Source organism: Natrix helvetica, assembly GCF_964273705.1.
Source record: "Natrix helvetica genome assembly, chromosome: 1".
Classification (NCBI taxonomy): domain Eukaryota; kingdom Metazoa; phylum Chordata; class Lepidosauria; order Squamata; family Natricidae; genus Natrix; species Natrix helvetica.
Window position 1 is genome coordinate 57,565,798 of NC_138548.1, and position 15,455 is coordinate 57,581,252.

At 35.5% G+C, this 15,455-nt stretch overlaps 2 protein-coding genes across 3 annotated transcripts in view; one reads left to right on the forward strand and one right to left on the reverse strand.

Annotated features, from left to right (window-relative positions):
• Positions 1–12,657, reverse strand: part of BBOF1 (basal body orientation factor 1) — an 18,046-nt gene extending 5,389 nt beyond the window's left edge. The window contains exons 1-9 of one of the 2 annotated variants that reach the window (XM_081936074.1): positions 12,477–12,657; positions 12,086–12,356; positions 10,234–10,299; positions 9,467–9,610; positions 8,616–8,696; positions 8,446–8,516; positions 7,237–7,381; positions 3,160–3,653; positions 820–924 (exon numbers count right to left, since the gene is read on the reverse strand). In XM_081936074.1, the coding sequence (XP_081792200.1) occupies positions 820–924; positions 3,160–3,653; positions 7,237–7,381; positions 8,446–8,516; positions 8,616–8,696; positions 9,467–9,610; positions 10,234–10,299; positions 12,086–12,356; positions 12,477–12,520 (1,421 nt within the window). In that variant the 5' untranslated portion in view covers positions 12,521–12,657. Of the gene's footprint in view, positions 1–819; positions 925–3,159; positions 3,654–7,236; positions 7,382–8,445; positions 8,517–8,615; positions 8,697–9,466; positions 9,611–10,233; positions 10,300–12,085; positions 12,357–12,443 lie in introns of both variants that reach the window. The other variant, XM_081936075.1, reaches the window with a different exon arrangement.
• Positions 12,555–15,455, forward strand: part of ENTPD5 (ectonucleoside triphosphate diphosphohydrolase 5 (inactive)) — a 34,500-nt gene continuing 31,599 nt past the window's right edge. The window contains exons 1-2 of the mRNA XM_081936079.1: positions 12,555–12,687; positions 13,866–13,975. The gene's annotated coding sequence lies outside the window, so the exon portion shown is untranslated. The remainder of the gene's footprint in view (positions 12,688–13,865; positions 13,976–15,455) is intronic.

Here is a 15,455-nt window from a genome sequence, read left to right on the forward strand (position 1 = left end):
ATATAAAAATAGTCCAGGCAAAGTTGAGGCAATGCGTGATATTTTTAAAAGCCAACATATCCTCAATATGATGTGCAGGATATAATTTTAATCAATCACTAAACATTAATTGTTCATAAATAACCAAGATTCCTGGTGCTAATTCCATAGCAATTAACAAAAACAAGCCTTTCCATTAGTAACCCTGTCTCTCTTATTTTCCTCCTTCATTTTTGTTTATGTAACTACTACTGTAGTTGGGTTCATAGAGATGTTAAGATAAGATCAAAGAAACCATATACCAAATTAACTTGTTATACAGCTCCACCCACTCTTCTTTAGCAATTGTGACATAATAAATGTCAAACCAATCATGGACTAATTCAAAATGTGAACCAATCACTCAATGATACTGATACTCTATAAAGCTCAGTTGGTAGTAAATGTTAATTATAATAGGTTTCTTTTTTATAACTGTCTGTAAGATCCATTAATTCAGTACTGTATACAGTATATAGTTTGCTATGATTGAAAATTACATCTATAACTCATAGTCTCTCAGCTTTGAAACATTTATTTCTAAATATAAAAGCACGTCTGACTCACAAGCACCCATGTATTTTTCTGATGCTTATTTTCTAGCAATTCACATAGCAGTGGATAAGAAATATACAGATGAAAATGTCTATAAGTATAGTAATATTTTAAGCTAAATAGCTATCTTTTTATGGTAGCAATTTTCCACATTTCAAATTTAGCATACATGTAATAAGCTAGGAAATAAACTACAACTTGGATGAATCCTTAACATTCTAGATAATTTAATAAATAAGACTTTACCGGTGTTTTAAGCCATTCATTTTTGCAAACAGTAACCTCAATACTCTTTCCTTCTGCTCCCAGGTCAGTTCAGAAATGTCCACCTTCCCCTTCTTAATATTTGTCCTACACACACAAAAAAAATCTCATGAATCACAGCTCATCAGTATAATCCTGCAGTTATATTAATGTTTATGGCATGACCCTATTCATACATCTATTATATGGTCTCCAAAAGGTCTTGTGAAAGCTAATACATCCTCTCCACCTCAAAAGTTACTCGGAGAGGGTGATAATACAGGCAGACTATTAGGAAGAGCTCAGGTATATGAATAAAAAGCTTTCAGTTTCTGTTGCTATGTTCTCTGCCTGTATTTCAAATTATATAGAGCAAATCAGTGGATAAAATCAATCTAGCTGTCTCCACTAAAAATTAATTACCAACCGACAATCAACACCTACATGGATTTTATGTAAGGATTTCATTAATATTGCTAGTTTCATACATCAACTTTATATCCTAAAAGATAGAAGATATGTAGAAAGATTAACTTACAATGAATTTTTTAAAGTAAATTATATCTAACAACAACTACCACAATGTGACTTGTAGTATTTTTCCTTCTCATGTTTCTTTTACTTCCTTATGTCTTTCGAGATACAGGATAGCAGGGTAATCAAGACAACGTAGCCTTAATGACACATTTTCAAGCAGTACCTTCTAGGGACTTTTCTAGAGATGTTTTTAAAGACATTGATAAATTAATGGCGGATCTAAAGGTAGGCAACCCCAGAATCTACTACTTCAGTGGGATTACCTAAACAAGTAGCACTTACTACAAACAGGTATATCCATATAAATAGTCTTCATTTAGTGACTACATCTGGGACTGGCATATTTGTCATTAAGCAAAGTAGTCACTAAATAAAACTACAACTAGTGCTTACAGTCTTCCTTCAGCTTTTCTTTGCTTTACAGATCTGCAAAGGTCATAAATGTGAGAACTAGTTGTAAAGTTATTTTTCCCACTGTTGTAAACAACAAATGATTGCTGTCCAAAGCAATTGCTAAATGAGGACTATTGTGTTCTTTTTGACATTGTTAGTGATCCTAAAATGGTTATTTGATCACAAAGATTTTCCACTTGGGATAACATAACTTTAATAAGATTTAATTTGTGATGAATTTTGCACGTCTACCCCCTTTTTAGTATTTAAAATATTAAAACTTCTGAAAAAAACAGTTTAAGTGCATAATTATGCAATCCTGAACAGTAGTACTATCTAAAAACAAATGTAAATAATTAACCTTGGTAATCCAGGAAATGAAAAGCCAAAGATCAATTTTAAGGCATGGTGTTCCATTCCGTGAGTACATGATTTTGTAGGATAGAAAAAATAAGTATTTGCAGGAAGCAAACACTTAACAAAACATATTAAAATTTCACCTACTCAAGATTTTCAAACACTTCTAATACTTTTTTCTTAAGAGAAAATTGAAAAATGTACTTTACACAATGATGTTGGAGCCAAAACAAAACTAGCATATTTCACCCTTTGAAAACTGATGATATTTCATTGGATCAGAACTGCCACTATATCTTAAAAATGATAAAATTGTAGAAAAAATACATAATAGAAAAATGACATTCACTGTGTCTCTTATATGAGTACCCAGAAGTCTGAAAGTATAATTTGAATATTCAATTTCCAGAGATCAAAATCTCATATAGAATATGAGTTGGAAGGGACCTTGGAGGTCTTCTAGTCCAACTCCCTGCTTAGGCAGGAAACCCTACACTACTTCGGACAAATGGTTATCTAATATCTAAATCTAATTCTAAATTAAATAGCCAAAAATCTATCCCTACAAATCAAATCTGGTCACATAACCTTATACAGGGTGGAATATGAGGAGGAAAAACCACGTAAGTCTTGAGTTGGATAGTACACCTGACAAAATATTTTTCTGGTTCCTTCTTCCGCTCTAAAATATTGTTTGAATTTTAATGCTAATGGTATATTTAAGGAGTTGACTTTTGAGTTTATAGAAGTAAAGAAAACTTAGCTTTTTCATTTTCTAATGGAGATAATGGAAATAATGATAAATTATAGATAGAAGGAAATTAAAGGAGTAGGATTATCTTTTTTTAAAATTCAGGATTCTTCTTTTCAATTATATTTTGCTTTTTCAGCATTAGTCATTATAACATATACTACTGAACATGAAATTATTTCTTTTTCCTATCCCAAAATATTCCAAACCAACTTATGTTATTCCAAAAGAACTTCCTTTCAACTTCTATTACTAATAGCGAAAGTGACCAGAAACGAAGACTTCCAAAATTCCACCACATGTACCATTTCTCTGCTTCCAAAAGGTCCATTTGCACACTATTTGTGCTATATGCACTGTCATTAAATGTTCTGATTTTGGGGTATTCCTCTTTCCCTGCAAATGCTGCCATCATTTTCCTTTGATAGGCGGCTTGGGCCACCTGCTTGTAACACTTCCTGCTGCTTATAATTTCTTGTTTGACTTGCTCCAGAGCATCTAAGAAGAATTTCTCCACTTCTGTCCTTTCATTCAAGATGTTCCTGGCTAATTTCTTCACTCTACTCATTTCTCTTTCTTTCATTTCCAGCAACTGTTCCAGCTTTTTAATTTCTGTCCGAGCTGCTTGGTTCTGTACCAAAGCCTTCTCTTCTGTTTTTTTTATTTCTATTTTAAATTCTGCAGCCATATAATTAACTGCTTCTTCTAGTTTTTCAACCTTGTTTTGAAGCTCCTGGATTAGTGCTTTCTGCTGAGTAACTTGTAGAATCTTCTCCTTAATCATAAGGTCTTTGGTCTCCTTAAAAACAAGGAACAAGGAAGACAGAAAATTATTGGTAAACATTAATAGATTTTTTTAAATTATCAAAATGGCAAATAAGAATTGGTCATGAATGTATTATTTGCTGATCCTGTTTCTTGTATTTGAAGAATGTGTCTTCTATCAATGCTGTATCCTTCCAGATAGGATGTGACATATTAGATATTTATTCTTTGGAACAAATTGACTGTAGTTTCCCTCCTAACCAAACTGTAATTAAAAGAGTGATTGTTCAACTGAAATAAATGTCAAAGTACTTGGAAAAATGATGACTGAGAAGGAATATATTTGAGATGTATAAAATCATATATGCCAGGGAAAAAAATGTCAGTTTTCTCAAACTGGGAGTTTATACCATTCTCTGAAAATACCAGAATCAGGTATCTTCTAATGAAGTTGACTGGAATGAGGTTTGAAATAAAGTATTTCACATAGCACATAATTGAAATTAGAGCTAGATTTCATGACAGCCTGTTTCAACAAGCCTAGAGAAATCTTAGCAAGATTTCCTGCCTAAGCAAGGAGTTGGACTAGAAGACCTTCAAGGTCACTTCCAACTCTGTTATTCTATTCTATTCTATTCTATTTGTAAACATAAGTTTTCTGATCAAACTAGAACTTTTGGTCTCTTGGCTGGTGTCTTAATCACTAAACTATATTGGTTCATATACCATAATATAATATGATATATTATATAATACAATATGATATGCTTATGAGATACATATGATATACTCATGATACCAGTTTTCCAATACTTGAAGAGCTGCCACTGGAAGAGGGCATTAATTCATTCTTCATGGTGCTGAGGAAAAGACAAGAAGCAATGGGTAGAAGTTCATTGTGATCCAAGGTAGAAATAAGGAAGAATTTCTTGACAATAACAACAGTTAAGAATGGAACAGTTTGCCTCCCAGAGTTGTAGTTGCTCCATCTCAGGAGGTTTTCGGGGGGGAAAATGGACAATCATTTCCATAAGATGGTATAAGGATTCCTGCCTTGGGTAGGGGATTGAACTAGAAGACGTCTAAGGTCCCTTCTAGCCCTACAAGAGTTAAAGTTGTCAGCTTTTATATTATTTCTGTATTCTTTCCAATGGGAAACTGTTCCAATGAGCCTAAGCAAAACAAGTGAAAAAAATGGACTCAACCCAAAGTGAGTGAAAGGAGTTTTGAAATACTTGACTATCATGAATGAGTTTCATACTCCAAATTCAGATCAATGACATCTGAGTATTCTGAAGTTTTATCTTGAGGGTCTTTCCGTGATCTTTGAGATATCACAAAGGACAGTCATAGTACCAGAGGATTGGAGATAAGCAAACATTGTTTATAACAGCGGTCACAGTGGCCACTGGTGGTCCACAAGAAAATTTTGGTGGTCCACAGAAAAAATATTAGCATTTTTTATATTGCAATAGATGCTATTTATCTTTTTAAAATATTCATATTAGTGGTCCGCAGGATTTAAAATTCTGAATTTAGTGGTCCTTGAGGTCTGAAAGGTTGGTGACCCCTGCTTTATATCATCAAAAAGTAGAAAAAAGAGAACTTAACTAATTAGATATTGGTCAACTTGATGTTGATACTGGGCAACAGCTTGGAAAAGATTTTTTGTGAACATTTAGAAAACAATGCATGGTTTAGTAGAGCAGCAAGCTCTAGTACTTGATACTCTTTTTTGATAGAGTGATCAGTTGAATCTACCAGAAAAATGCCATGGATATTATATTACTTGTTTTTAGCTGAGCAATACAGTCTATGAAATTCTAATGGAGTAGGTGGCAAAATGTGGGATGGATAAATCTGGATGAGCAGTTTTTGTCAGTGGTTCTGAGTCAAGCTGGATAGAAGTATTAAGTGATATATTACATTCCAGGGTTTGTACCACTCAACATAATTATAAATGCCTTGGATAAAAGATTAATATGATTATTAAAGTTGTAGATGACACGAGGAGAGGGGAGGATATTGTAATCACTTTAGCAGACAAATATACCTTAGTAACAAGCTTCAAGAGGACCTTGACAAGATGCAATAATGGATAGAAATCAGGAGAGAAATTGGGTCTTGTTTGACAAAAGTTAAGGAATGGACATGTGTCTTTAGATCCTCTAGAAAACAAATAAACAGATTTCTTGTATAAAAAGCTATTAAGCTGTTTTTAAAAATTAGCAATTGCTATATACCAAATGCAAGATATGTCAAACACAAGGTATTTGCAAGATGCAATTCTGTAAATTGTATCTGTCATTTTGGGTGAAAAAAAGTCAAAAGAATATTAAGATACTTGTGATACATAATCTACATAATCTCATTATGATTTCCATATACTGAAAAGTCATTGCTACTTTCCATTATATATTGGTCAGACTATACATAAAAAGTTGTATGCAGGAAGGAAAACTATTTTATGAAGGACACTGACAACCTGGAGTGGGAGGAGTTTAGGGGAAACCAACAAGATGGTTAAGGGATCTGGAAGAAAAACCTAAGAAGAAAAACATGAAGACTTGGAAACATGAAAGTTATCCTGAGGTATCTGATGGTGAGTCAAACTTAAATTCTAGAAGCAAGACGAGAAACAAGATGGGTTTAAATTACAAAAGAAGCAGATTCAGATTATTTATCACAAATAGTACCCTAGTGATTGAGAATTGTTCAACATTGGAACAACTACAGAGATTTTATAGTTATTTTTCAGGGATCCTATAGTAGTAGATTCCTGCACTGGAAGGAGTTGGAGTAGATGATCTCAACAGTATTTTCTAACCTTTCCATATAGTAATTACCCAGGAAATTAATTACCACAAGACACAATGATAGTCACTAATTTGAATGGCGCCAAAATAGGATTGGATAAATTCAGGGAATATGAGCCTATCAAAGGCGATTGGTTTTAAAGATTTAGTGTTACCCCCATATTTATTGTGTATCTTCTATTTCTTTTAGGAACTTAAGGCAGTGTACACTGTACTCTGTCTTAATTTTCTTAACGCTATATGGAGCTGAAACAGTGATTGGCTCAAAGTTACTTGCATGACTGAAGATGGATTTAATGCTGTGTCACCCCTGTGCCAGCTAGTTTTAGGGAACAGTCATAGGAAGCATTATGTCTCCATATCCTATTTGTAAGCACCAGAGAGTTATATAGTTGTTACTGTAACAAAAAAGTGCAAAATTAAAATTGCTTTGAACTGTAGCTTGAGCCAGCAGAGCCATTTCTTTTAAATCTGTCATCTATAACAACAGCATTATCTAAACTTATTCTGAAGTTACCTTGATTAAGTAAGTATTGTAAGTAATGCCATATTCATTTCCAAATCTCAACACACACACACACACACACACACACACAGTTTTCAATAAGTGGCTAAGAGAAGCTCTCTCAAAAATTGCCAATCCATTTACATAAAATGTTTAGCTTCCCAAGATATGCCAAATAATGAATTCTTCAGTGTCTCTGTTTAGACAAACTGAATTGCTAATATAGTCACTGTATTACTTTCTGAAATATGTTTTAGATTTTATTTACCAAAGAATAAAAAAGGAAGAATAAAAACCTTTTCCTGCAAGTGGAAGGCATTGCTCTCCTCCAATTTTTCCTTGATATTTTGTAACTCTTCTGTCTCTTTCATGTGATAACCAAGAGCCTCTTGAAGACGAACATTCTCCGTAAAAACTGCTCGTCCAGCATTATCCAATTGCCTGAATAAGAGCAAAATGATCCAGCAATTGGTATGGAATTTTCAGAGTTAATTCTAATACGGTAACATGTAAATGGAAAGTTTGCCTGCACAATGGAACTTTATTTATCTCCCTCTTCTGGAGGGGATTAGTTTTTGAGTCCAAGCCCAAAAGAAATGTCTTTTACATATTTCATTACAGAAGAAATTCTATCAGCATGAAGATTTTAGCTCCTTTATTTAATAATTCACAATACAAAAAATAAATTCATGAAGTGATACAGATCTATTTAAGGACATACCGTATTTCCCTAAAAATAAGACCAGGACTTTTTTTTTTGCCTCCAAAAGAGGCACTAGGACTTATTTTGGGGAGATGTCTTCCACTGTCTCACCTTATGGTGGTGGCACCGACAGCCCCACCCAGCAGGAGCCCTTGTGGTTGCTGCTGGCTCACTTCTTCTGTGGCCGCTTGCTGCAACTCATGCAGGCATCTGTTTAGCTGTCAGAGGCCTTCAGAAAAGGACTCTGATAGTGAAATGAAGGCCAGGGGCGCTGCACACATCAATCTGGACCTCTTTTATCGGCTGCAGAAGCCTTCCTTGAAGGCCTCTGACAGCGAAAAAGAGGCAGGGGCGATGTGCACAAGCAGTGGCAAGTAGCCACAGAAGAAATGGGCCAGCAAGGTGAGGCAGGTATAGGGGTGTGCGAGGCCTGCTGCAGCTATCCAAAGGTAAGCAGTTCCACCCGCACATCCCCTCACTTGATTTTTACTTGTGCCTCACCCCACCCCGTGCAACCCGGTGCAACAAAGTGGACAGGGCCTTAACAAGGACTTATTTTGGGCATAGAGCTTATTTTAGGCGTACATATAAAAAAAATCAAGCTAGGTCTTATTTTCAGGGTAGGTCTTATTTTCAGGGAAACACATTAGGATTACGTTCAGCTTGGCATCCTATTTTTTTCCTGGAATGAAGCATGTATTGATTTCCCAAAACCATTCATATTTCTACTTCATCATCATCATCACTATCATCATCATTCATATTTACCAAGATAGGAATACAGAGATCTATTAAGTCTTACGCAATGGCTTCATGATGGGCTCTTTCGGCCAGCATTATAATCTTCTTCTCTGCTTCTCTTTCCAGCCGTTGCTGAAAGTAAGAAAAAGTAACAAAATAAAAGTATACTTTCATTACTGCAGGGATTAGATATATTGAAATTATATGTCTACTATTCCCAAAGTACTCTACCTTTTCTTCAACGAACTTTTTCTCCAACATACTAATAGTTTCCTGGTGTTCTTTTTTTGTGATATCCAAGGTATCTTTCAGCTAGAATTTAAAGAAGCATTTAATTATAATGTAGTCATTTAGAGGGCAATTCAATTAACACTTTCTACAGAAAAACTGCACAGGTCTGTATTCATTAAACTATTTGTATCCCACCTTTATTATTTTTACAAATAACTCAAGGTGACAAGTATATCTGACACAACTTCCTCCTCCTATTTTCCCCACTACAGCAACTCTGTAAGGTGAGATGGACTAAGAAAGAGTAACTGGCCCAAAGTCACCCAGATGGCTTTCATGGCTAAGATGAGACTATAACTGGATCTCTTTCTTTCTAGCTTGGTGCTTAACCTCTAGACCAAACTGGCTTTCCAGAACTGGATTATTTTAGAACATCTCACATTTAGATTTTCTCCAATTGTTTTTCAGATTTGTAGTTTTACCTATTATCTCTTACTTAGTAAAAAAAAAAAAATCAATAGATCAGCAACTCTATAGATGCATACCGGTATATCATAAGCACTATTTAGAAATATAACCTTGTCTCTCATTTTAACATAACTTTTCCTCTTCTAGAGGTATTGTCCAAATGATTGTTCTTTAAGATACCTGTTGAAATACCTGTTCTGCCAAATTTGAGAGTTGAATTTCTGCAAAGTAATATTTTACTGCCCTATTATAATTTACAGACTGTTCTGATACATATTTCACAACTCTATGTCACTACTGGAAGCTACATTTGTCTGTCATAGGAACTATCAATAAGGGAAGAGTATAAAAATTGATATAATAATGGTAAGGAATAAACTTACGACTTCTAATTCTTTCTCCAAAAGCGCTTTCTTTTTGCGAAATTCTTTGATCATCTTAAGTTCAATCTGAATTAGACCAATTTCCTTAGCCTTTCGATGAAATTTCTCCTCCAACTCTTCTAACTGTTTGGCAAATAGTTCTGCCTACAAATTTAAAATCTTTTAGCTCAAATAAAGTATCTAGGCATAGATCTTAAATTAGTTAAACAGTACTGAAAAACAAACATGCCATTTTAGTGCAATCTTTAAAAGCAATTAAAAATAATCCATCCTCAGATAAAGGTTACTGCTAAAGAACTAAAATACCTATTAATAAAATAAAATGCAAAATAGGCGCAAATAATGGCTTTATAAGTTTCAAGACAGTTCTACCTTGGATTGTATGAACCAACTGCTGAGAATTGAGGATTACAATTTTCTTAGAGCTTGAGGCAAGGTATGTTTACTTGGAAGTAACTTAGATGTCAACAATTTAGTCCTTCAAAAAAGCACAGGTTTGGCTTTATTATCTCAAGGAGAATATCAGCATACTTGGACCCTACTTTTCCATTTTTTTCTAGCAAAATAAGTTTCAAAAAATGTTTAAAACATTAGTAACAAAGTGAGTTTTAAAAATAATTAATTTTGTATTTTTAATGCAAAATAATCTTATGCAGCTTATGTAGATAAATGTAACATTTATCTGTCCTGCCTGATGCTTAAGACATGCTAAGCCTGATCTGGAGTGTCCTTTGTTACCAAAAGTGTCAGAAGAAATGTCCATTCACCGCTTGTTCACTTTCTTCTTTGGCTTTGAGCTTCAATTCATTCACCTGCTGTTTCAACTTCTCAATCTAAGTATTAAAAACAAAAAGATGATAAACAAATCAATATTTCCCCCTGATAATAGCCAGAAGCCAATAACTGTAGAATGAAGGGATTCAAAAATTAAAATCCTTTTCTTCTGGCTTAAGTTCATATTCTCCATATTCTAGCACAGGAGATAGATTTTTTGAAGTTATAAGTACTAAGAAAAATGTTCTTAACAAATGAAAGGCATACCAAGCCATTAAATGTCTTGGTCTCATTTTTTCAAAAGTATGCTCATAGCTAGTTCATGATTCCCCAAAATAGGACAATGGAAAACCCAACAATTAGCACGGAGACCTTTCTGTGATACCTTTACATTAAAATCACAGATGAGCTTTAAGCAAAAGTCTAATTGATTGTTTCCTGCCATCTCTTACACCAGGAAAAGCACCCAGGGGTAATTATTTTCCTTTAGCATGATTGTGCTAATCAGAATAGAATGGAATGGGGATAGGGATAGGATAGGGGTAGGGATGATAGGGATAGGGATAGAACAGAACAAAACAGGTTTATTTGGCCAAATGTGACTAGAATTTGTCTACGTCCAAAGCTTTCAGTATACTTGCAAAGCAACAGAATGATAATAATCATAATATCAATTCAAAGATAGAACAAGAAAGATAAGGATATTACTAATGCGACAATCATACGGGTAAATACATATAGACATTAGACAGTGCTGTGAGAATTGGGTATCTAGCAGAGTGATGGCCTGAGGAAAAATTATCCCTGTGTCTAGTTATTTTGGACTGCACCCTGCAATGCCCTGTAGCACCATCCAGAAGGAAGCAGCTGAACCAGTATATGTCCAGGATGTGAAGGGTTGCAGTAATCTTCTTAGTCCTCTTTCTGACCCAGGCAATACACAGGTCTTCTATAGAAAGCAGGCTAATTGCATTTACAGGTAATCCTTGACTTACAACAGTTCATTTAGTGACAATTTGTAGTTACAAGAGCACAGAAAAAAGTGACTCATGACCATTTTTCACACTTACAATCGTTGCAGCATCCCCATGCTCACATGATCCAAATTCAGATGCTTGGAAACTGACTCACATTTATGACAGTTGCAAAATCCTGGAACCATGTTGCAACTTTCTGACAAGCAAAATCAATGGGGAAACCAGATGCACTTAACAACAGTGTTACTAATTTAAGAACTGCAGTGATTCATTTAACAAATGTGGCTAGAAAAGTCATAACATGGGCAAAACTCACTTAACAAATTTCTCACTTAGTAGCATAAATTTTGGCCTCAATTATGGTCATATGTTGAAGACTACCTGTATTCCTTCTGTAGTCTTAACTATCCATTAGAGTCTGTATTTGTTCTGTTTGGTTGCTGTACCAAACCAGGCAGTTAATAGTAGTTAATGCCGTACTTTTTCCCCAGGGCATTTCTGCCTTGGGAAAATTTATTTATTAAATTTATGTGCCATCTCCCTATCGAAAGTAACTCTGGTGCAAATGGTGCACACCTCACAATTATTGCATTGCAGTTGAGGTGATGATGTTTATACATTACATTTAATATTGAAAGCATTGGGCATACTGTAAATACAGTAATAATTAAAGCCAAATCCACAATTTAAAGAAATCAATAACTGACATTTGCCCTGGGAACCACCGCCTGACAGATTAAAGAGGGGCAACTCTACACTTTGTCTGAAATGGTGGTATAGGGTTTCCTGCCTGAGCAAGGGGGTTGGATGAGAAGACCTCCAAGATCCCTTCCCACTCTGTTCTGTTCTTGTTCTGTTCTACACCTACCAGGTCTTCCTTTTCCGCCTCTTGTTTCTTGAGGCAGGACATCACGTCGACCGTATCTTTCTCCAGCCGCCGCTGTTGCCGTTCCAGCTGTTCGTTGTCCCGGGCGAGGCGGCGAGCAGCCTCGCGGTACTCTTTGCGGGAGATCTCCGTTACCTCCAACCTGGCCTCCCATAGCGTCGCTGCGGCTTTGGCCCTTTCGGCCTCCGACTCCTCCTTCAAGGACCTCGGGTCTACTTTGCTCTTGCCGGCGGCCGCGCCGTCTTTCTTCCCCCTGAGAAGAGTAACGCGACGCAAAGGGCGAGTGAAGGGTCGCTTAACCGACTAGCCCCGGCCAGCAGCATCCCCCCCCCACACACACCTTCGTTAGGAGAACACCTTCCAAGATACCTACTTCCCTCCTTTCGCGCCTTTGTCTTGCGCGGTTTTCCCGGTCATGTCGGCAGGCGTGGGCTTTTCGGGAGATTGGCTTACTCCGTTGCTATGGAAACCACGCGTCGCGGGAAAGTGAGGCAGGACTGGTGCGCCCGTGACGTAACGCGCAGTGTATTGACGTGACACGCGGCACCGGTGAGATGTGGAAAGCTGAAGGTTCGGAGAACATGGTGAGTGAAAACTGGGCTGGGGGGGGGGTGTCAATGGGGGGTGATGGGAAGGGGTGTTTTTCCCTAATCCAGGGCCGCCGACACGGGAGTCGAACCAAAACACGCGTCCCTTGCTTCTGCCTTTCGGCGCACTCCTGGCTGCTCTTAACCTCTCGGGTTGTCCCTACCGTGGTCTCTGGGCGATATTTCTCGTTGCGTTTCGTGTGTTCTAAATATTTCAAACTCCCTTGTCTCGATAGCTTTGTATTTTCTGTCTCTTTGCTGACTCTTTAGAGAGCTGTCTCCTTTCACACGCATTCAACCCATGATTACTTTAAGTAATCCGTAAACGGATTTAAAGGCTTTTATTCTCCGGATTGTCATTTGGGCATCATTCAGTACAAAAGAACTGGCAAGATATACTAGCGCGCAGCTCAACAAAATTCCATTCTTAAGTCTCAACAGCAAACGCACACACACACATATATTTTAAAAAAAGCTTCTCTCACTTTATCAGTCCTGCTCTTTATTTCCAAAGTATGATCTCATAGGACTCAATTGACAAGTATTTCGCATGTATCTTCCAACGCTAATTTAACCTTTCATCTACCCAGTATGAAAATTTCTGCATAAATATTTTACTTGAAAAGGAAAAATGGCTCATCCTTTGTTAACAATATTTTTCTTTCTAAAAATGTAACTGGTTGTTGATTACAGCAAAAACAAGTCACATGCAATTCTTTACATACAAATATTCCAGATATGCTCAGTATGCTACTATTCTTGAAAATGATGTTGCCTTTTTCCCCACAAATTTCAATTGTACCAGTGTCTCTGAGATTTCTGATATGGTATTTTAAAGACACGTAAGGTATCAGTTCCAAGTAATTACACCAATCTTGAGATCATAGGTGTTCTTACAAGATTCTTACAAGGTTCATAGCTGTTCTTACACAATTTGACAAACATAAGCCTGACTAGGAAAGAAGAGATAAGACCACACATCTAGAGCACATCAGTTTAGTATCTATTTCATCTAGTACAACTGGACTGCTGAGTGTGTTGCAATGAATATTCAAGTTGGTAAATAATTTCCTAGGTCAGTAGTTTTCATTGGAACTTGCTACTTGAAATATGTTCTTTGAACGTGTCCTAGAAAAAAAAATCCAACTGGACATTTTTTTCCTTATTTACCTTAGATAAATGATAAACCCCAGTTCACAGAAAATGGACTTATTAATATATGATATGCAACTTTCCAGCCTACATGATTAATAGCTAAATATTTTTCATTGTACCCATAGAACAGGTAAGTACTAATATAGTTCGTATTTCAGGTCCTGAATGATTTTTTTTTGGGGGGGGGGGAGTCTGGAAGAAAAAACTACCAAGTGGGAACTTTTTATTTGAAAATATTGCATGAAGGCTAATATCTATGATATATGGTATTTATTATAATAATATATGTTTTATATAAAAATGGGGAGCCAATGTGTCTTAGTGGCTAAGGTGTTGGCCAGGGAGTCCTAGGTTCAAGGATACAATTGGCCATGGAAACTCTGATTTTGGGATTCATTCTCTCTCTCTCTTCCCTTCCCTCTCTTTTTGTCCTCCCCCCCCCCCCCCCGCTACTTTTTTGTAGGAATAAATGAAAAGAGATCGCCAGTGCAGACTAATTTGATCTCTTGGAGGAAAGCAATATATGGCAATCAAGTATTTTTATACTTTGTAAAACTAAACAGAGAAAAAAAGAAAATCAATGCACATATATTATATTGCAAAATCTCTCTTCCAATGCATTTTAAGGAAGAAACTCTTAAGGGCAATGTAATTCATTAAAAAAAATAACGTTTCACATGTATACAACTAAATGATAATTGAAAATAATACGTACATATTATTCATTATTAAACAATATTAGAATTTTATTTTTTAAAGTCCCCTGACGAAAAGTGAAATGCTTTGGGTTTAAGTTTTTGCAATAAAGTATAAAGTTTTCCTCTTTTGTTCTTTTCATATCCTTATTCCATTCAAAAAGGAGAGGAAAAAAACAAAGACTGGCGTATATGGTGTATTACCCACACTTATAAAAGGGTAGGGAGATGAGATTATGATTAAGGTTTTACGTAAAGATCTTTTTAGATGAAATTTGTAAAAAAAAAAAAGATTATATTGCATACATTCACTATTTCTAGATTTTAAAAGTTTCCAATTAGATCAAATTTCCTTAGTCTATGTAGAGCCATTTTTTTAGATTAGATTAAAATTTCAGCATCACATTTTTATAATTATACTTTTAAATCCGATATACAAGGTACTTGGAGCAACATATGAAAATACTTTAGGTTTTATATGGGTTAGAATGTTATGCATTAGAAAACTAAGATTTAGGTTTAAGTTCAAAATTCATTTTGGTAAATCCAGACTTATGCCTGCCCAATTTCCAATGAAATATATGGATAATAGTTATTGTATTTTGGGCATGTATTGCTATAGGTTTCTTGCCCCTATTTTTCATGAACATAATAATTTGATCTTTTATACAAGTTATAAATTAAACCAGCAAAAAGAATTGTAGCAAAAAACTTTTTGATTAATCATTAGGAGAAACGTTGTTAATGGAACGATTGGATTAAAAAGTAACTGCTTAAGGGACTATGTCATAGTTTGTGATTAGGAATAAAGTTGAAAGAAAGCTATAAAAGTTAAACACCTGATAGAACAAGAAAATTGAAGAAAAGTAGAACAGATGAGGTTTTTTTTGAATAATAGGAGCTAGAGAGAAAATT